Here is an 18230-nt window from a genome sequence, read left to right as displayed (position 1 = left end):
TCTCCTGCTGCTTGCAGGGACCTGTAGTCTGCAGTGGGGCATGGGGACTGAACTAGGCTTGCCAGGTTGCTCTAGGAGTGTGGCCATAATTATCGGCTACAACAACCAAAAAAGCCAATAGCCAATAATGTCATTTCTTCTTGTATTGGTGCCTATCCCACAGCCAACCAGTATATCAGTGCACCACTATTTTGGGTCTCTTCCCTTTGCCACTGATCCAGCATACTTACATTTTAGGGATTCCTGTGGTGGCTCTAAATCGGTATCTCTGTCTTGTAACAAAACTCCATTGAGTACTGTAGTTTTTAAAATATTATGCTAGAGTGTCAGTGGCATGTTCAGTTCTACAGGGCTAATATGACTGTTTGGGATGGTTAGTTCTGATCTTTAAAAGTGATGGGGGAAGGGAGCTGCTTGTGTCAAAAGCAATCTTATTTCAATGGAAACACTTCTCATTATAGATCCTGTATATCCTTTGGACCCAAGAATCGTTCAATTGGAGCTGCAGCTAAAAGTCAAGTAAGGATTTTGTGTTCAAGAATTACTTTAACCAAAAGCAAAGCTACTGAAAACACATTACTTTTGTATTAGTGGTTAGTATCTTCTCATATATGAAGATGCATACAAACAGTTGCTTGTTTTTAAGTGAAATCCTAATTGTTGTATGTTAAATTTATTTTTAGCTGTTCAGTCTTTAATGCTAATATAATCTGTCATTATTTTGGGTAGGTGATTAAGACTTTATTACTTTTCATAGTAAAAGATATAACTTCCCCCTTAAAGCGCTTGATGATGAAAATCCTGTTGGTCAAAGTGAAATGCCAGATTCACAGTTACTTGTGGACTGGATGCCCATGGTGGGTAGGTACCTTGTAAGTTTTATTAACATGATTTCAGGCTGTTCTTTCCATCCGATTCCAGGTTTCATGGATCAGGTGCACAGGTTTGAGGCAGAAGTGGCACAGTTAATCTTGTGGGCCACACAAAAATTGGTTTGCATAACTTGCTTGAGTGCCTGATTCTTCAGCCCAAGTGGCTTTCTTTTTAATCTTGTTTGCATATATATTATCACTTCATTGGAATAGTTAGACCTGAACTGAGGTGACCAAGAGTTGAATTGACAGTTCAGGTTAGGGGTAAGGCAAGGTTTCATTTGTGCTGCATGTGTGGCATTCTGGCCCCAGCAGCCTTACCCAGGGTCCTGGGGGCCTCCTGGGGTGTAGCTGTGGCATGAAGCATGGCCAGCAGCTGGAGGGTAGCTCCAGCTAGATAGGGTCTGTTTTTGGGTGGTATATGCTGCTGCCACATATGCTATCCCACTTTTTTTTTTGGCGTGTGTTTTCTTGACCATGGGATCTCCCAGCATCAAAAAAACCACCTACTCTGCAAGGTAGCGGTGTGGGAAATGCCTGCAAGTGCAGTGTCTGGTGCTGCAGACAGGTCTCTGGTGCCACATACTGCATGTCCGTGCCTGTCTGGATGGAGCCTTAATGTCTAGAATCCTGAAAATGTTGAGACACAAACATGCTATAAGTGTGCCCCTTTGTTTGTTTGATTTATTATTATTATTATTATTATTACAGGTTTCCCTTGCTTTATGCTGTACATGCATTCCTGGAAAACAGCACATAACTCGAATTCACTTAAAGGGAATACACTTTACAGTATAACAAGTAGGGATATGTTCCAAGACCTTGACTTTACTGAGCCCCAGACCCATTTCTACCACTTTTACAAAACAATTTTGGTACTCGCCAACAGCAGACAGTACACACAAATACAGGGCATTATAAAAACGGGGATGACAACGACTGAAAGACGTATCACAGACGAAGCGAGGAGCACAGATCCACGCAGGAAACTCCGTACTGCACAAAGCAGCTGACTGTGGGCTTCCGCCACACAGATCTCATAAGAGTAAATTTATATACTGCATGTGACAAATTTTTTGGTATAAAAAGGGTCATCGCATAAGAGTGAATGTGCACATAGAGAACCTACATAAAGCAAGGGAAACCTGTATTTCTCTTGCTCTTGAGTTGAATGCAAACGTCTTGCTGGAATTTCTCCTTCTGCGTGTGCTTGACCTGTTTCTCTTAAGATTTTACTGTTTTGTAGGTGCATCAGTGATGCAGGAAACAGTTGATATGAAATTTGACCTCTGACCACTGGATTCCTGGAAATTAAAACCAAGTTGCTTTTTAAAGGCAGTCATTTAAAATCAGGTTGGAGTTGAAGTATACCATCTGCCTGGTACAATAACTGCCTAATTTGCAGTCCCCTACCAGTTTCTTCCCTCAGTATTTTAAATGTATTCCTCTCCGGTTTTTCACAGTTCTTTCAGTAGCAAAGGAAAGCTGACCAGACACGCAGAGTCCATGCTAGAATTTGAAAAAGTCCCAAAATTCCTGCAAGAATAATTTGGGAGATCAGAGTCTGTTTACATTTTGGCTCTCTTAGCTGCTGCCTTGTCGTGACTGAAAATACAAAATCTGGCAGGGAAGACTAACAGAAACATGTAGTTTTCTTATTTTTTGTTTAAAATTTAGAAGGTCCCTTGTCACTTTGTATTAATGATATTTTCCCCTACTTAGGTTATTTCAAATGCAAAGAACACAGTACAAGGCTTTAAAAGATTTCATGGCCGTGCATTCTCAGATCCCTTTGTTCAAGCTGAAAAAGCCAACCTTGCCTATGAACTTGTTCAGCTGCCAACAGGCTCAGCTGGCATCAAGGTGAGTCAGATACACTTGGAAAAGATCTGTGGGGGAAGGCAGTGGTGGTGCTTTTACCATTTATCTATTTTTGTAACCTTTGTATTGGTACCTCTTCCATCTTTGTGAATGGGGAAAATCTTTACTGGTGAATTGAGGGCCAATTTAGTTTTAGTTCTTCAGAGAGATCTCAAATTCAAAGCAACAATTACTTTAAGCTTATTCCTTAACTTAAAACTGTCTTCTGAAGTGAACCTGAACATTTCTTTCATAACTTGAGAACAATAGATAAAGAGACTGTCAACAGACAAATTGACTAACACTGTAAGGATCTATGCAAATTTTCTTGTGTGCCTAGAACCTGAACTCTCTTGATTTCTTGCTTGAAGCAGATGTTTCTGACTAACATATCATTGGACAAACATGTCCATACAGGAATTAAAACTTGGATTACTTTTTTTCACTTGCGGTCTACTCATCCTTGATTTGAACTCTGTTAGTGGCATTTTTTTAATTGTGCCTTTAAGAAAACTACTCTGTTGCAGTGGCACTTTTTTGCGCTCCATGGTGAGTTTGGGTGAAGAAGGGAGTACAGAATACAGGACTTACTACTGAGGTTTCAGATGCAGCCCAGAAAGAGGAGATATATAGAAGTCTGAAATACTCTGCTTGTTTTACAAAATCTATTCAGTAGTGATTTGAATTATTTTAATTTAGAGTATACGCTGGGGCTTTTATAAGCCTATTCCTTTGAACAGCACTGAGTGAACTGTGTATTTTCTGCAGCATTTTGGACCCTGAAACTGTACCCGGGATACATCATTTGTATAATTATCCTTTTTCAAACTGACTACTAGAATCTCTCAAGTTCTCAAATGTCAACTTGTATGAAATTTAAAACTGTCCTTAATTTGTCTTTCGATAGTTGCATGGCAAAAGCAGGGCAGTTTAGTGTTGGTGGGCAGTGGAATTGAAGAAATATGCTTCTGTTGTTAGGCTTGTTTTGCTTAAAGATATATATCCAGGGTTTCTATATCATCTGGGTAATTTGGGACACTGGGGTGGTTGCCTGCCCACCTGCAAGATGCTCCACGCTGTTCCAACTCTTGCCTAGACTACCCTGTGCCCCTGCGTTTCTGGAATGCCCATCATAATTCTCAACTACAAGGACTTATGGTCACCCTCATTAAACACCACTTATTTCTCTGGCAGGTTCATGCCAGGTTGTTTCATTTGAGCATTGTTCTTCTTGTAGCTTATTCCTTAAACATGTTTTCTTCCATAAAGGTTATGTATATGGAAGAAGAAAGAAATTTCACCATTGAGCAGATAATGGGGATGCTTCTCACTAAACTAAAAGAAACTGCAGAGAATGCACTTAAGAAGCCTGTACTTGACTGTGTTGTTTCTGTAAGTAGGTGATGGTAAACTTAGTTTTTATACTAAACTTGGCTCTGTAGTACTGTTGAAATCTGGTGGCAAAATTCAGTGTTCTTGCTTTCTCTGTTCAACTGACTCTGACTTGCATCTTTCTCTCACTTATTCTGCTAACATTAGAATATATCATAAACTGCTGCCGTAGTTGTTTGCACTCTGTGTTGACTAAAATCAGTGAATGAAAGATGAGGGGGGTCTTTTTAAGTAAACAAGCCAAACGTTTCTTTTTTCCACAAAATGCTTGCTTTTCCTCACTTGGAACACTTCAAAACAAGTTTTAGACGTGAAAGAACTACTCAAAGTAAAACATCCTTTGGCCTCAGTACCAGATACTTTAAACTGTGTGTTTTTTCTGGTTCAGTGTAGGATTTCTCTTCTAAATTGGGTTTCTCAGCCATGTACAATTCTTGCAGGTTCCATGTTTCTATACGGATGCAGAGAGGAGATCAGTGATGGATGCTACGCAGATTGCTGGCCTTAATTGCCTGAAATTAATAAATGAAACTACTGCAGGTAATTTTGTTCCCTTTAACTATTACAGTTAATAAGGCTATGAAACTTCATCCCCTGACATTGTCCTTATGGGCAGGGAATAGTGATGGTTAAATCAGATGAACTCTAAAACTGATACTGGTGGCTCACAGAAGTTCCTGGGTTACTTCTATAGTCCTTTATCTCCAGATGATTTTGGAGCTAGTAATTGTATTTCAAAACATAATTGTAAGAACATCTTATTTTTATATGACTACTTTAGAAGAATAATGCTATATATTTTTTTTATAAGTGGTCTTTCATACTATTGCCCTTCTAGGTGACTAGGAAAGGATCTAGATTTAATCTTATTCAAACTTTGAGAATTATTAGGGTTTTAATATAGTCGTTGCTTCAATAAATGCAGGCTTAAGAAAACAACACCCAAATTGCTGAGTTACTGTGATGTATAGTGTGTTGACTTGTCTCTCCTTTGTCTAGTTGCCCTCGCATATGGAATCTATAAGCAAGACCTCCCTGCCCTAGAAGAGAAGCCAAGAAATGTTGTATTTGTGGATATGGGACATTCTGCATATCAAGTTTCAGTATGCGCGTTCAACAAAGGAAAACTTAAAGTAAACAATCTTATGAATCCATTTAATAGTAAAGAATTCCATGTATTTATGGGAAACTATAACTGAGATCTTGATTCTTTAAACTTCTTTTGAAAGGTGTAAGACTAAAAAAAAATATATATATATATATATATATATATATATATATATATATATATATATATTTTTTTTTTTTTTTTTTTTTTTTTTTTTTTTTACAGTATTGGGTTATCTTAATCTTAAGATGTGCTATATTTCTGAAAGATGCTCAAATTTGGTCACAAGTATCAAAGTAGGAATTACTAGATAGTTACTAGTATGTTCGCCTAATCTGATTCTCATAAGGACTTTATTTTTTTTTAATTTCCTGTGAACACTGTATTAAGTGTGAATGAAGGTTAAGCAAGCAAAAGAAGCTGCTTGAGTTATACTTAGCTGCTTGCTGAAGCACAGTTGTCCATGCATTTAAGTTTCCTCTAGTAAGATACTAAAAGGCCTTTTTGCCATAAGATAGAACTGTTAAATGCTGTTAACCTTCCTGTAGCAGGCAGACTTGGCAATCTGTATTGTTCCTTTTAGCTGAATAAACAGGAGTGTATTGTCATGGGAGCTCAGTTAGATTAATGCCTTGAGAACTGAAAACTAAGCTAAAGACTTTGGAGTGTATTCAGTGGACTTTCAGTGAGTTGTGTACATAATTAGAAGGCTGCAACATGCTTCAAGATCAGATTAGTTTTATGAAAATATTTGGTTACATTAACAGTGTGAAGCACCAGGAATAGTATGTATTTAAGGGAAGCTGCTAATAAGCACAAACCTGAAGAGCTGGATAGGGCCCTTACATTTATTTTCTTTGACTACACAATAGACTTGAAAGGCACTGAGACTTGGAACTCTCATTACATTCAAATAAGTTAGATTTGAATGTAATGTGATACAGCACGAAAATTCACTGTTACTGTGGGTCAGAGTAGAGTGAATACTAAGTCAATAAGCTATGACCATGAAGGAACTCTTAAAACTGGAATTAATTTTTTAGAAACTGAGGGAGGAGGCCTCTTTAGACTTTGGTGAGGTGTATGTGCATATGCAGGTGATAGAGTAGTTTTTTCTGTGAAATTATCTTTAATTCAGACAAATTGGAAATAAAGGATTTTGTAGATACCAGGCTGTAAATGAATGAAATGAGCACTCTTGTGCTAGAGGAAAGAATGAAGAGGACAAATGAGTTTATTTTTAGCTCGGTATCGCACCCTCATGACACACCAAATATGAAATGGGGTTATGACTCACCTGTAGTAAAGGTTTAGGGGAGAGGTTGAAAACCTTCCTAGTAACTAAGTCAGAGTATGAGTTATTGTAACTGTCTCCACCAATATTCTGTGTGTTGGAAAAGCTTAGCAAACTGTCTTTCTGTGCTGTTTGGAATAGCTGTCACCCCAAGTCTAGTATTAGACTTGAAGCTGACACCAAGTTATTCTGCAACACAAAGGCAGTAATTTTCTTTGAGGGAACATGTCTCTGTTGCTCTAGCTGCTTGTTTCACCGTATGAACACATGATGAGATTGAGTTGCCTTTTGATATTTGTGGATACTGAAACTTTTTATTTCCATGCTCTTGCACAGGGAGTCTGTCTGTACATATGGTTGGAAGTTAGTGGATTTGCTCTGTGGCTACATAAAACTAATGTAACTGTCAAACCATTACACCGTTCTTTTGCTATAACAGGCTACTACTCCATTTTGGGGTGTTCAGTAGCGGGTAACTGATGTAAACAGATACAATATGACTTGCTTAAGAATCTGACCAGCTGCATACATGGTAACTAAAGTGTTACCCATTTTTACAGTACTGGACAGGGTGAAAGACCAGATGCTGCATCCCTATGAGTATACCAGCTAGATAATGCTGTTGTATTCTTAGTGACACATATGGAAGAAATAGCTTCGTTTCTTCTTGTGAAGTGTACCAGAACAACATGGAATGAATTTGCTAAAGGGAGGCAGACCAGTTAAAGGATTGGGATTTTGAGGGGCAGGAATAAAAGGCTAATACTTGATTCTTTTTTCTTCTAGTAGCAGAAAGCTGTAACCGTGCTGCTCCAACATGAGGCATTTCCCCACCAGTGGTGGCAGGTGCAGAATAAAACTGGGCACTGTGTTGGATTCTGGTTTTGTTCCTACCATTACTACAAAGAAAGAACTGTGTTGGAGCAGCCAGGTGTGATACCTCTAGACAGAATCTTGATGTCAAACTAATCTGCGTGTTCAGGCAACGATATTGTTTGAAATGTAGTTACCCATAGGTTTTGAAGTAGGTTTTTTTGGGGTTTTTTTTTTTAGTTATGTTCAATCTTTGTTGAAATTGTTGGCTTTTTTTTCTTCTAGGTTCTTGCCACGGCATTTGACACCACACTTGGAGGAAGGAAATTTGATGAGATGTTGGTTGGCTATTTTTGTGAAGAGTTTGGGAAGAAATACAAACTTGACATCAAGACAAAGATTCGTCCATTGTTGAGGTTGCATCAAGAATGTGAGAAATTGAAGAAACTGATGAGTGCTAATGCTTCTGACCTCCCAATGAACATTGAATGCTTCATGAATGACATAGATGTTTCTGGAACAATGAACAGGTATTTTCAGATTCCTTTATAGAAAGTCTTGAGTTCCAAAAAAAAAAAAAAAAATGCAAAAGGTAATAATAATATAAATGTGTCCTTTTGCTATTTTTAGGTTATGTACATAAGCTGTTGGCACCAGAGTACTTACCAGTGACTGGGAGCCAAAGTTACTAATGTCCAATTTTTATTTATTTTTTTTTTTTCAAGAGTGTGTGTGGGGTTGGCAGTTTTGAAGGTCACAGTTTAAATAGTGAGTTATCCTGTAGTCTTGCATGGTATACCTCAAAGCAAGATTTACTTTTGAGATGAGCAAGTGCTAGAAGACTTAAATTACTAAGATGGCAATTTGTAGAACACTGAAATTTGGTAGTACTAAACCTATTACCTTTGCAGTTGCCAATAAAAATAGACAGTGAGGCTGTCGAGAAATAGTGTTTGCAAATGTCAATAGTGATATTTTGTACAGTGGAAGAGAGGGAATAGTGTAAACTGACTTTCATAGATTTTGTAACTACTGTTGAGGTCATGTGATCACTTGAACAACTTAAAAGCATGTTGTTCAGACTTCAGTTCTAACTTCTGTTCAACAGTAGGTGCAATAAAAAAGAGGTTTTTTGGATTAGTATTTCAGTTTTGTTCAGTATTTCAAATTGTGTGCATGTTGACTACAGCAAACGCAAAATACTAGTTAGAAACAAACAGTTGTAATATAAGGCGGGGATTGTGTGTCAGTAGTGCCTTTAGCACACTGGGAGTGCAATACTGACCAGAGGTTCTGGGCAGCATCCTAACATAAAAGATGCCTGATTTTAGGAGGGGTTAAGGAAGCCTAAGTATCTCTTGAGAATGGGACATCTCTTAAAAGTATAAACCAAAATGCCTGGTTCTTTGTTGCTGTAATTTGGAAGATGTTCAAAATTACATTTTGCAGAATGTTCAGCTTTTATCTATCAATATAAAAATTAATGTTGCATACATCTCCTCTGCTAGTTCTGTAGCAAAGGAACACTTTGAAATATGCTGTTACAGAATATTAAATTTGCATCTTTCTGCAAAAATAAAGTGTGCTTTGTCATTCGTTGGAAATGAAAATATCGGTTATGATCTCTTCCAACAGGAGTAAATTTTTAGAGATGTGCGAAGGTCTTCTGGCTAGGGTAGAACCACATCTTCGCAGTGTTCTGGAACAAGCCAGTAAGTATACAAATATTCTGTTGGCTACAGTGTCTAATGGTGCGCACAAAGGAGAAAATATCCATGGGGATCGTTCTCTTTAGCTATATGCCAAATATAAGTTTCTTAATTTGACAGACTTCATTTACTTGCAATTGCGAGTTGCATAAAAATCTGACAAATACCTGGGTAAATAGGATGGATACCTGTGTGCATGTAGCAAAATTTCCAGTAAAATCTCTAGAAAGCATAATTCATTTAGTAGTATTTTGTTTAAACTTATTTCTGCCCATTTAAGAGCTTTGTTGTGATGGAAAACCCTACACCAATATATGCAACTTTTTTCTAGAGTTAAAGAAAGAGGATATATATGCAGTAGAAATAATTGGTGGCGCTACAAGAATCCCTGCTGTAAAAGAGAAGATCAGTAAATTTTTTGGTAAAGAAATCAGTACAACATTGAATGCAGATGAGGCTGTTGCTCGAGGCTGTGCATTGCAGGTAAGAAACAATGCCCATGTGCTACAAAGGCCTGATAATTTTAAGTATAAGATGGTTGAGCCTAAAGGCATAAGAGATCGGTATTGAGCAGTAGAAGATTGGTCCTCCTAAAGTTCAACTTCTAGCAAGTAAGTATACCAACAGAAGCAGCTAAGTAGTAGAGAATGGCTTGTTCCTTAAACAGCTTCTGTTTGCTTTATGCCAGACTGACAGTTCAACCTACAGCACAACCAAAAGATAAGCATGGTTGCCTAGAGTTGTAGAGGGATTCTAGTCCAGCAATTTATGAAACAATTTTTATTATAAACGTGACACAGTTTCTTTCATTTGTCTTCATCGTAAGCTACCCTGGGCACTTTTTGGGGAAGGATGACATATAAGAAATAAAATAATCGGTGGTACCTCCTAGCAATTGTTTGTGCTGTTTTTTTTAACAGAAAAGTTAACAAGCAGGTCTGTAAAAGATAAACTAAGATTTTAATGGGGCATTGTCTTTTAGTTGAACCAATGTGCAAGTAAAACTTTTGTTTAGGTTAGGATTTAGATAACAGCCTGACTTTTTAAATTCATAGTAGCTAGGGTCAGGAGGGACCTGAACAGATCATCTAGCCTGACCCCCTGCCACAGGCAGGAATGAATGCTGGGTTCACAAGACCCCAGACAGGTGATCATCCAACCTCCTCTTGAATATGCCCAAAGTAGGGGCGAGGACCACTTCCCTAGTAAGTTGGTTCCAGATTTTGGCCACCCTAACTGTAAAATTGCCTTCTGATCTCTAACCTAAACCTGTTCTCCATCAGCTTATGACCATTGTTCCTTGTCACCTCAGGTAGTGCTGGGGAGAAAAGAGCTCTGCCTATTTGCTGTTGATCCCCCCCCCCGATGAGCTTGTAGGCAGCCACCAGGTCCCCCCTCAGCCTCCTCTTGCTGAGGCTGAACAGGTTCAGGTCCTTCAGTTTCTCCTTGTAGGGTCCTGCTGCCCTCTCACCAAGCAGGTGGCCCTCCTCTGAACCCTCTCCAGGCTGGCCACATCCCTTTTGAAGTGTGGCATCCAGTACTGGACGTAGTACTCCAACTGCAGCTTGACCAAAGTCACATGGGGAGTATCACCTCTCTGGACCGACTTGTCATGCATCCAAAGGTGCATCTCAAGGTATGGCTGGCCTTGCTGGCTGCGGTCTGGCATTGGCGGCTCATGTTCATCTTGGAGTCAATAATGACTCCAAGATCCCTTTCTGCCTCTGTGCTTTCAAGAAGGGAACTCCCCAGCCTGTATGTATGCCCTGGATTCCTTCTCCCAAGGTGCAGCACCCTGCATTTGTCTACGTTGAACCCCATCCTATTCTTGTCTGCCCACTTATGTAGTCTAAATCTAGTTGCAGCCTCTCTCTCCCTTCAAGTGTGTCTACCTCGCCCCACATCTTAGTGTCATCAGCAAACTTTGACAGCGTGCTTTCCACCCCCTTGTCCAAGTTGCTGATGAAGATGTTAAATGGTGTGGGCCTGAGGACCGAGCCCTGGGGTACCCCACTGCTCACATCTCGCCAGGTTGAGTACAACCTATCCACCACTACTCTCTGGGTGTGCCCTGTTAGCCAATTTTTTACCCAGCCAACTGTGCAGGCATCAATGGTGCAGTCACTTAATTTATTGATGAGGATGGGGTGAGAGACAGTGTCAAAGGCCTTCTTAAAGTCCAGAAAGACTATGTCCACAGCAACACCATCATGCAAAGATTTAGTTACTTGGTTGTAAAAGGCAATCAGGTTGGTCTGGCAGGACCTGCCTTTGGTGAACCCATGCTGATTGCCCCTGAGCTTGATCTCCCCTGCTGGCCCCCCACAGATGTGCTCTTTGATGATTCTCTCCAGGAGCTTCCCAAGCACCGAGGTGAGGCTTACAGGCCTATAATTACTTGGGTCCTCTTTACTCCCCTTCTTAAAAATAGGGACCACATTAGCCAGTTTCCAATCCCCCGGCACCTGGCCAGATGACCACGAATGCTCATACAGCTGGGCCAAGGGCTCTGTGATGACCCCTGCCAGCTCCCTCAACACCCTTGGGTGGAGGGCATCTGGACCTGCAGATTTAAAAATGTCCAGCCCTTCCAGAAGATCCCTAACTACATCTGCACTGACTGAAGGCTTGATAGAGCTATCCCCAAGATTGTCCCTACCTCTGGTAGGTGGGATATCCCGATCCCTGCTCAGGAAAACGGAGGCAAAGAAACTGTTAAAAATATCAGCATTCTTGTCTGACGTGGCCACCAGATTACTGTTTGTGTTTTGCAGGGGCCCTACATTGCCTGGTGCCCTCTTCTTGCTCCCAATGTACTTGAAAAAGGACTTTTTGTTGTCCTTAATCCTGGACGCTAGCCTGAGTTCCATCTCTGCCTTGGCCTTCCTAATAGCCCTCCTACACTCCCGGGCTGAGGAGGAGTACTCCTCCTTGATGATAGTTCCTCCCTTTCACTGGTTGTACGCCTCCCTTTTAGTCCTCGGGCATTGCTGAATGCCCTTGCTGAGCCAAGGGGGTTTCTGAGCATTCTTACCCCCCTTGCTTCTCTCAGGGACTGTTATCTTTTGGGCCTGGAGGATTGCCCCTTTAAGGTACAACCATCCCTCGTGGACTCCCATCTCCTCTACCTTCTGGGCCCTTAGTGTGTCCCCCACTAGTCTCCTATGCTCATTGAAGTTGGCCCTTCTGAAGTCAAGGGCTTTAGCCTTGGTGTGAGCCCCAGACACCCTGCACTGGATAGTGAATTCCAGCAGGTGGTGATCACTATTGCCCAGGTGGTCAAGGACCTGCAGTCCCCTCACTAGGTCATCCCCCGTGGCCAGGACCTGGTCCAGCAAGGCGTTACCCCTAGTGGGGCTGTGCGCTTCCTGGATAAGGTGAAGGTCCTGTAATGCAGCCAAGAAACTATGCGAGTGGTCAGACCTGGCTGTCTGCTCCTCCCAGCAAATGTCTGGGTAGTTTAGGTCACCCATGACAATAACATCCCTTGACCTAACTGCCTGCATAAGCTGACTGGAGAAGTCCTGGTCTAGCTCTTCCCCCTGGTTGGGTGGCCTGTAGTAGACACCCACCCTAAGGTCCCTTTCGCCACGCCCCCCTTGTAGTTTGACCCATAGTGTCTCTGCCCGACCTTCCTCTAACCTGAAGCTAATCCTTGATGATCTACAATAGTTGTAAATGAAAAGTACTTGCACATTCAGCCAGCAAGCAATGCTAATATCATTGCTAGAATTAGAGATCTGAAGTCACTACTCATCCATAGCTAGAAGCAAATTCTTGATAATTTCTAGCTTTGTTTGACTGCTAAACATACCTTTAAAAAAATATTCTGAGCCATGTTGCTTTCCTGTAGCTTCTGGCGAGGTTTAGTAACTAGTATCTTAAACTACTGACTTTGTATTTAATCTTTTTGCCACTTGTATAGCTTTTCTCAAAGGACTGTTTGTTTATGGTACTCAGTAACCCTGGTGGTTTGTCCTTACTAATCATCTTTTTTACTCCTATCTTGACACTAGAAAAATAATAGAAAAATTAATAAATGGATTGAAATTATGAGTTATACACAGAAAGTCTGGTTGAATACAAATATGCTTACCTGTTGCTGAGATGCATGACAGTCAAAATATAAATAAGGCACTTAATCAGTGAGTTTAACTTGGAGTCAATTTAATGTTAAGTAGCTTAGTCATTTACCATACCTAAAGAAACAACATAACTGCATATTTTACAATTTGATGGACTTTTTTTTGCTGTTTTTTATAGTGTGCTATTTTGTCTCCGGCTTTCAAAGTGAGAGAGTTTTCTATCACAGACTTAGTACCATATCCTATTTCCTTAAGATGGAATTCACCAGCAGAGGAAGGGATAAGGTAAGATTTAGTGTTACCAAAAATATTTGCCTGCCTATGGAAGCTGCTAAACTTTAAAGCAGGTTATTATAAATCTGCTTATTCTAAAAGTGCCATCTCAAAGTTCAAATACTGAAACTTTGACTCATGAAAACAATGAAAAGTAGTTCTCTAATTTATCATGCTCAGTGCTTTGGCTTTGTGGGTGTGCAGTCTTCTTTTGTATCATTGCTGATTAGAGCCCTTTTGTAATGTGGTCAAGGTAAAGGTGTATTTTTTTTTTCTTTGTCTAGGAAACTTTTTTTATCACTCTAACTTCAGTGCTTCTGAACTACTGTATTTCCCTTACTTTGTAATATCTGTGTATTAGTGATGATTTTTATTTATTTTTCCCAGTGATTGTGAGGTCTTCCCCAAGAATCATCCAGCTCCATTCTCCAAGGTCCTCACATTCTACAGAAAGGAGCCTTTCACTCTGGAAGCTTACTACTGTTCTCCCAAGGAGTTGCCTTACCCAGACCCTGCTATAGGTATTTAAGAAAGGAAGGAGAAATAAGGACTCCTTCACTTATTCTTTAAGTTGTTACATATTTAAAAAAAGTACTTCTGAGCCTTCCTTCTGTTCCTTTAGATTGGGCTTTTCCCATCTCACTGCAACAACTTTAGTATGAGAGCCAATTTGTTAAGACCTGATGTCTTGGGTATAAGTGTTTCATATGAACAGGGTTATGACTTTTTAAACTGATATGACTGGAGGAGAAAACCTTACATTTTGCACCAGTTAGTGGAAGAGAAGTGTGTGCATCAAAAAATATGCAAAGTCTAGTAGCTGGGCAAGGCTGAATGTGTCTTATTAAATTAACCCACAGCCATCTCGGTGCCAAACTTCTGAGGTTTTAAAGTGTATCCAGGATATAAGGCTAACTCTTCAGTAAATATCCTTTTGTGACCAATCGAAGAAGCCAAAATCATCAGTAGTCAGGATATAGGCAGCCAAAGGCCAGGGCTAATGGGGTTTAGCCCCTTCAAACTGGGCTGGTGACAGTGGCTGCGCTGCGCCCAGCACCCCCACCACACACTCCACTGCCACATGCACAGCACCAGCATGTGCTGACTCCAGAACAGCCCTGTGGGAAGGAGGGGTGGGGTCAGGCAGGCATGCTCTGCACCTCTTTCCCCCCCCCCACCCCATGATATTTTCTAGTGCTGCTTATGAGTCAGGATTTAGTAATGTCGCTTTCATATTAAACTATTCTATTTTTTTCTGGGATTTTAGCTCACTTTTTGGTCCAGAAGGTCACACCACAAACGGATGGATCCAGTTCAAAAGTCAAAGTCAAAGTCAGAGTAAACATCCATGGCATCTTCAGTGTTTCCAGTGCATCTTTAGTGGAAGTTCACAAATCTGATGAGAATGAAGAGCCCATGGAAACAGACCAGCATGCTAAAGAGGAAGAGGTAATGCATTTTTATGGCTGTGAAGGTCTCCTAGAAACCTGTTAACTAGGTCCCTATTTCAATAGAAGCCAGGGCTAGCACATTTTAATTTGTGCGATTCAATTTGAAGATCTGTATCCTTTTGCAGATGCTAGTTTTAAGGCATCAGCATATTTTGTAGATCTATTAATTCAAATGTGATAGTTTTTTGGATTTTGTTAATCTCTGGCTTCTGAAGCTAGGACCAATTAGATAGGTTAGGTTACAAGTGAATGCATTGTTCTTAAAAAATATGTATGCATCACTTAAAAATTATATCACTTAAGTCTGTTTAGGAGAAGCTCATAATTGTACAGTAATACAGGTTAGAATTGAAGAATATTGCTAAATACAGGGAAGCTAGTAAGATCTATTTATTGTGTGTGCGTACACACATGATAACACTTATAAAGCGGACTGTTTTTTGGTCTTGTGCCATAGACAGCCTCTCTGGAACAACCCGTTACAGCAGTAACTATTTGTGTGCTTGTAATTATAGGGGGTGAGAATTTGCAGTAGTAGATGTTCTGTATTTAAGTGAAAGCTAAATGGGGCTGACTTAACTGTGCTGCTTCATCACAGGATAAAATGTCCTGGTCTAGCTCTCACTGTAGGCTAAGAACAGTGAAGCAGCTGTGTGCTGTGGAACAGCTGAATGCTCAAATAAACAGTGTCTTGATAAATGCCAACACTATGTAAAGATTAGTGAACCTGCCTTAGAGATGCTTGTGCTTGGACAGAGTACCTACGAATGCACTGGGGAAGGACATAGGCTGGTGTATTTTAGTCCCCAGTTCTGCATCAATGTTAATGCAGTCCCTGTCCCACCCTTCCGGGGGGGGATGACAAACAAAGCAGTGAAATGGGCCAATGCCCTTTTAAGCGTGTCTCCTAAACTAAATTTCAAAACTACTTGCAAAATTAATTTGGTGAGCTTATTAAAATTAGTAGTCTTAAACAGTTGAGAAAAGACCCCTTAAGTGCTTCTTGGTGGTTCTGTTACTTATATCCCAGTCTACAATGTATTACTAAGGGTAACGAGTTGAGCTTTGACACATGGGTGTGGTCCTCCAAGACAGAAAGCTTTCCAGAAAATGCACTGGACTGGTACTAGTACTGAGCCCAGCTGTAGTACTTCAGTACTTGGAGCTGCAGTACATAGTACTTCTGTAGCCATGGTATCTTCCACTTCAGCAGTTAATTCTATGGTACCTGTTGCCAGAGTTCAGACTACTTTGATACCAAAACGTTTTGCTATGCATATTGATAGGGGCCTTACTGATAGGCCTGATAGAGAAACCGAATGGGATGCCAAACCACTAGCCTTTGGAGGCTTATGGAGTCCTGTATTAAACATTCCACATATAAAGGCATGATATAGAGACAGGACCATCTCTCCCTTGGAGGCATGTTCTTTCTCTTTGTCAAATATAGTGGTAAGTGATTTCCCACAAATTCATGTGTTCTTCCAGAGGCCGTTCAGGTAGGTTTCCAGATATGTAAGAAAATTAGTCACAGTTGGCATTTTACTAAAGTACTTCTGATTTCAGAAAATGCAAATTGATCAGGAAGAGCAACAAAAGACTGAAGAACAGCAACAACAAGCACAAAGTGAAAATAAGACAGAATCTGAAGAAATGGAGGTATTTAATTTTTTTCCACATACAGCATATTGTAGAATATAATACACACCTTGTTTTTGGGTAGTCAGAAAAAATAATTTTTTTTCCCCAGAGTTATGATTGCATAGAGCAGGAGCAGAGCCTAATCTTCAGTTGACTTGCCTTCCTTCTGCTTAACAAAAGCTGAAACTCTAACAGCTACTGAAGACTGGTCTCTGCTGATGGATTTGTGATTTTTTTGAAAAGAGTGAAACTGTGTCCAGGGGCATAAAATAGGAGAGACCAGGAGTAGCTAGTAGACAGTAATATTTCCCTAAGAAAGTTTAGCCTGATTAGTAGAAGATTTTAAAATGAAGAGACTATTGATCACACCTGTGGAGTAAAGAGCAAAGAACTGTTAAGTCTCATGGCTAGCACACGGTTTTGGTTAAAAAGAGCACACTGAAAACGGGGGGGTTGGCAGCTGAAAACTGAACTCAAATAACAGCAGCATTTTGGTTATATTCTATTTTGAATCTACTTGGCCTTCATATTTAAGACAACTTGCCCTAGAATTTCACTTTTTGCTTAACTGGAGAGCTGTTAACTTTCCGGACTGACTCGCTCAACTTTTTGAAGAGTAATGCTACAGTTCTTGCACTGCAAAGCAAGAATAAAAGCGGGGTGCTGTTATGTTGGAGAGTAAACTAGCTCCCCAGCTTAATGCACGCACACACACAGTTTTGAGGTACTGATTGCTTTGCGGGGGGGGGGGGGGGAGGAATGTTTGCTTTTTTTTTTTTATAATAATGGAAAATACAGTACCCGTGAGAACTTAATTCTGGATACAGAAATTACTTTTCTAGTCCCCATGAGCAGAGCATAAGTTGATGCGGTATTCTCTTACTGAGACTACAGATAGCTATGAGTCGTCCCATGTATAAAAATGATGATTAATTCCAAAATCTAGACTGACAACTTAAATATTGATTTCCAGTATAACTTACTCATGCAAAAAAAAAAAAAAAAGCTGGTGTGCTTAGACGTGTCTCAGGCTACATCCTCAAAGCTAAAGCTTTTACAGCAGGGGTGGGGAAAATATGGCCTGCGGGATGGATCCAGCCTGTGGAGAGACTGTCTAGCCTGCAGCAGGTACCTCAGTCCCATCTGGACCAGGCACCACCCAGCTGTGTCGTGTACTGCCATCCCTTGGGCAAATAATGGAGCTGCAGTAGCTCTGTAGCTGGGGTGCCTTTCTACACAGCCCAGGCAGTGGTGGCTCCTTCCAGCTGCTGCTGCCACTAGCCCCAGCCCTGTGGTATCGGTGGGAACCTGTACGTGCAGCCCTGACTGGCGCATCCTGTGCCTGCTCCAGACTCTTCTGGGCTGAGCAGTGGCAGTGGCTGCTAGGCAGCAACTGTTGCTCAGCGCAGGGGAAAAGCAGCCCACTTCCCCCAACCACTGGGTAGTTCTTGGTGCAGCCCCCAGAGCCTGCACCCCACTGGGCTACCTTGCTGCTCCGCCACCATCACTACTGCTTCTGGGCTGCCCAGCACAGCAGTGGTGACAGTACAGAGCAGCTGCAGGGCAGCCCAGAGGTGGCGGTGATGCAGGGCAGCTTGTTGCAGCGTGTATTCCAGGGGCTTGCACCAAGAACTACCTGGCAGTGGTGAGGGGGAGAGGCTGCTTTTCCCAGTTCCTGCCCAGTGCTGTTGCTGCTGCTGTTGCTGCTCAGTTTGGATGGGTGAGTCCACAG

The 18230-nt window shown here is 40.9% G+C and overlaps 1 protein-coding gene across 1 annotated transcript in view; it reads left to right on the top strand.

Moving 5' to 3' along the window:
* Positions 1 to 18230, top strand: part of HSPA4 (heat shock protein family A (Hsp70) member 4) — a 34970-nt gene that overhangs the window by 6612 nt on the left and 10128 nt on the right. Inside the window, exons 2-13 of the mRNA XM_006263398.4 lie at positions 462 to 519; positions 2595 to 2735; positions 4002 to 4124; positions 4565 to 4664; positions 5124 to 5257; positions 7625 to 7869; positions 8975 to 9051; positions 9380 to 9531; positions 13312 to 13418; positions 13794 to 13927; positions 14674 to 14855; positions 16424 to 16516. Coding sequence (XP_006263460.3) covers positions 462 to 519; positions 2595 to 2735; positions 4002 to 4124; positions 4565 to 4664; positions 5124 to 5257; positions 7625 to 7869; positions 8975 to 9051; positions 9380 to 9531; positions 13312 to 13418; positions 13794 to 13927; positions 14674 to 14855; positions 16424 to 16516 — 1546 coding nt within the window. The remainder of the gene's footprint in view (positions 1 to 461; positions 520 to 2594; positions 2736 to 4001; positions 4125 to 4564; positions 4665 to 5123; positions 5258 to 7624; positions 7870 to 8974; positions 9052 to 9379; positions 9532 to 13311; positions 13419 to 13793; positions 13928 to 14673; positions 14856 to 16423; positions 16517 to 18230) is intronic.

This window comes from Alligator mississippiensis, chromosome 9, assembly GCF_030867095.1.
Source record: "Alligator mississippiensis isolate rAllMis1 chromosome 9, rAllMis1, whole genome shotgun sequence".
In the NCBI taxonomy this organism is placed as follows: domain Eukaryota; kingdom Metazoa; phylum Chordata; order Crocodylia; family Alligatoridae; genus Alligator; species Alligator mississippiensis.
This window is presented reverse-complemented; position numbering and strand designations above follow the sequence as displayed.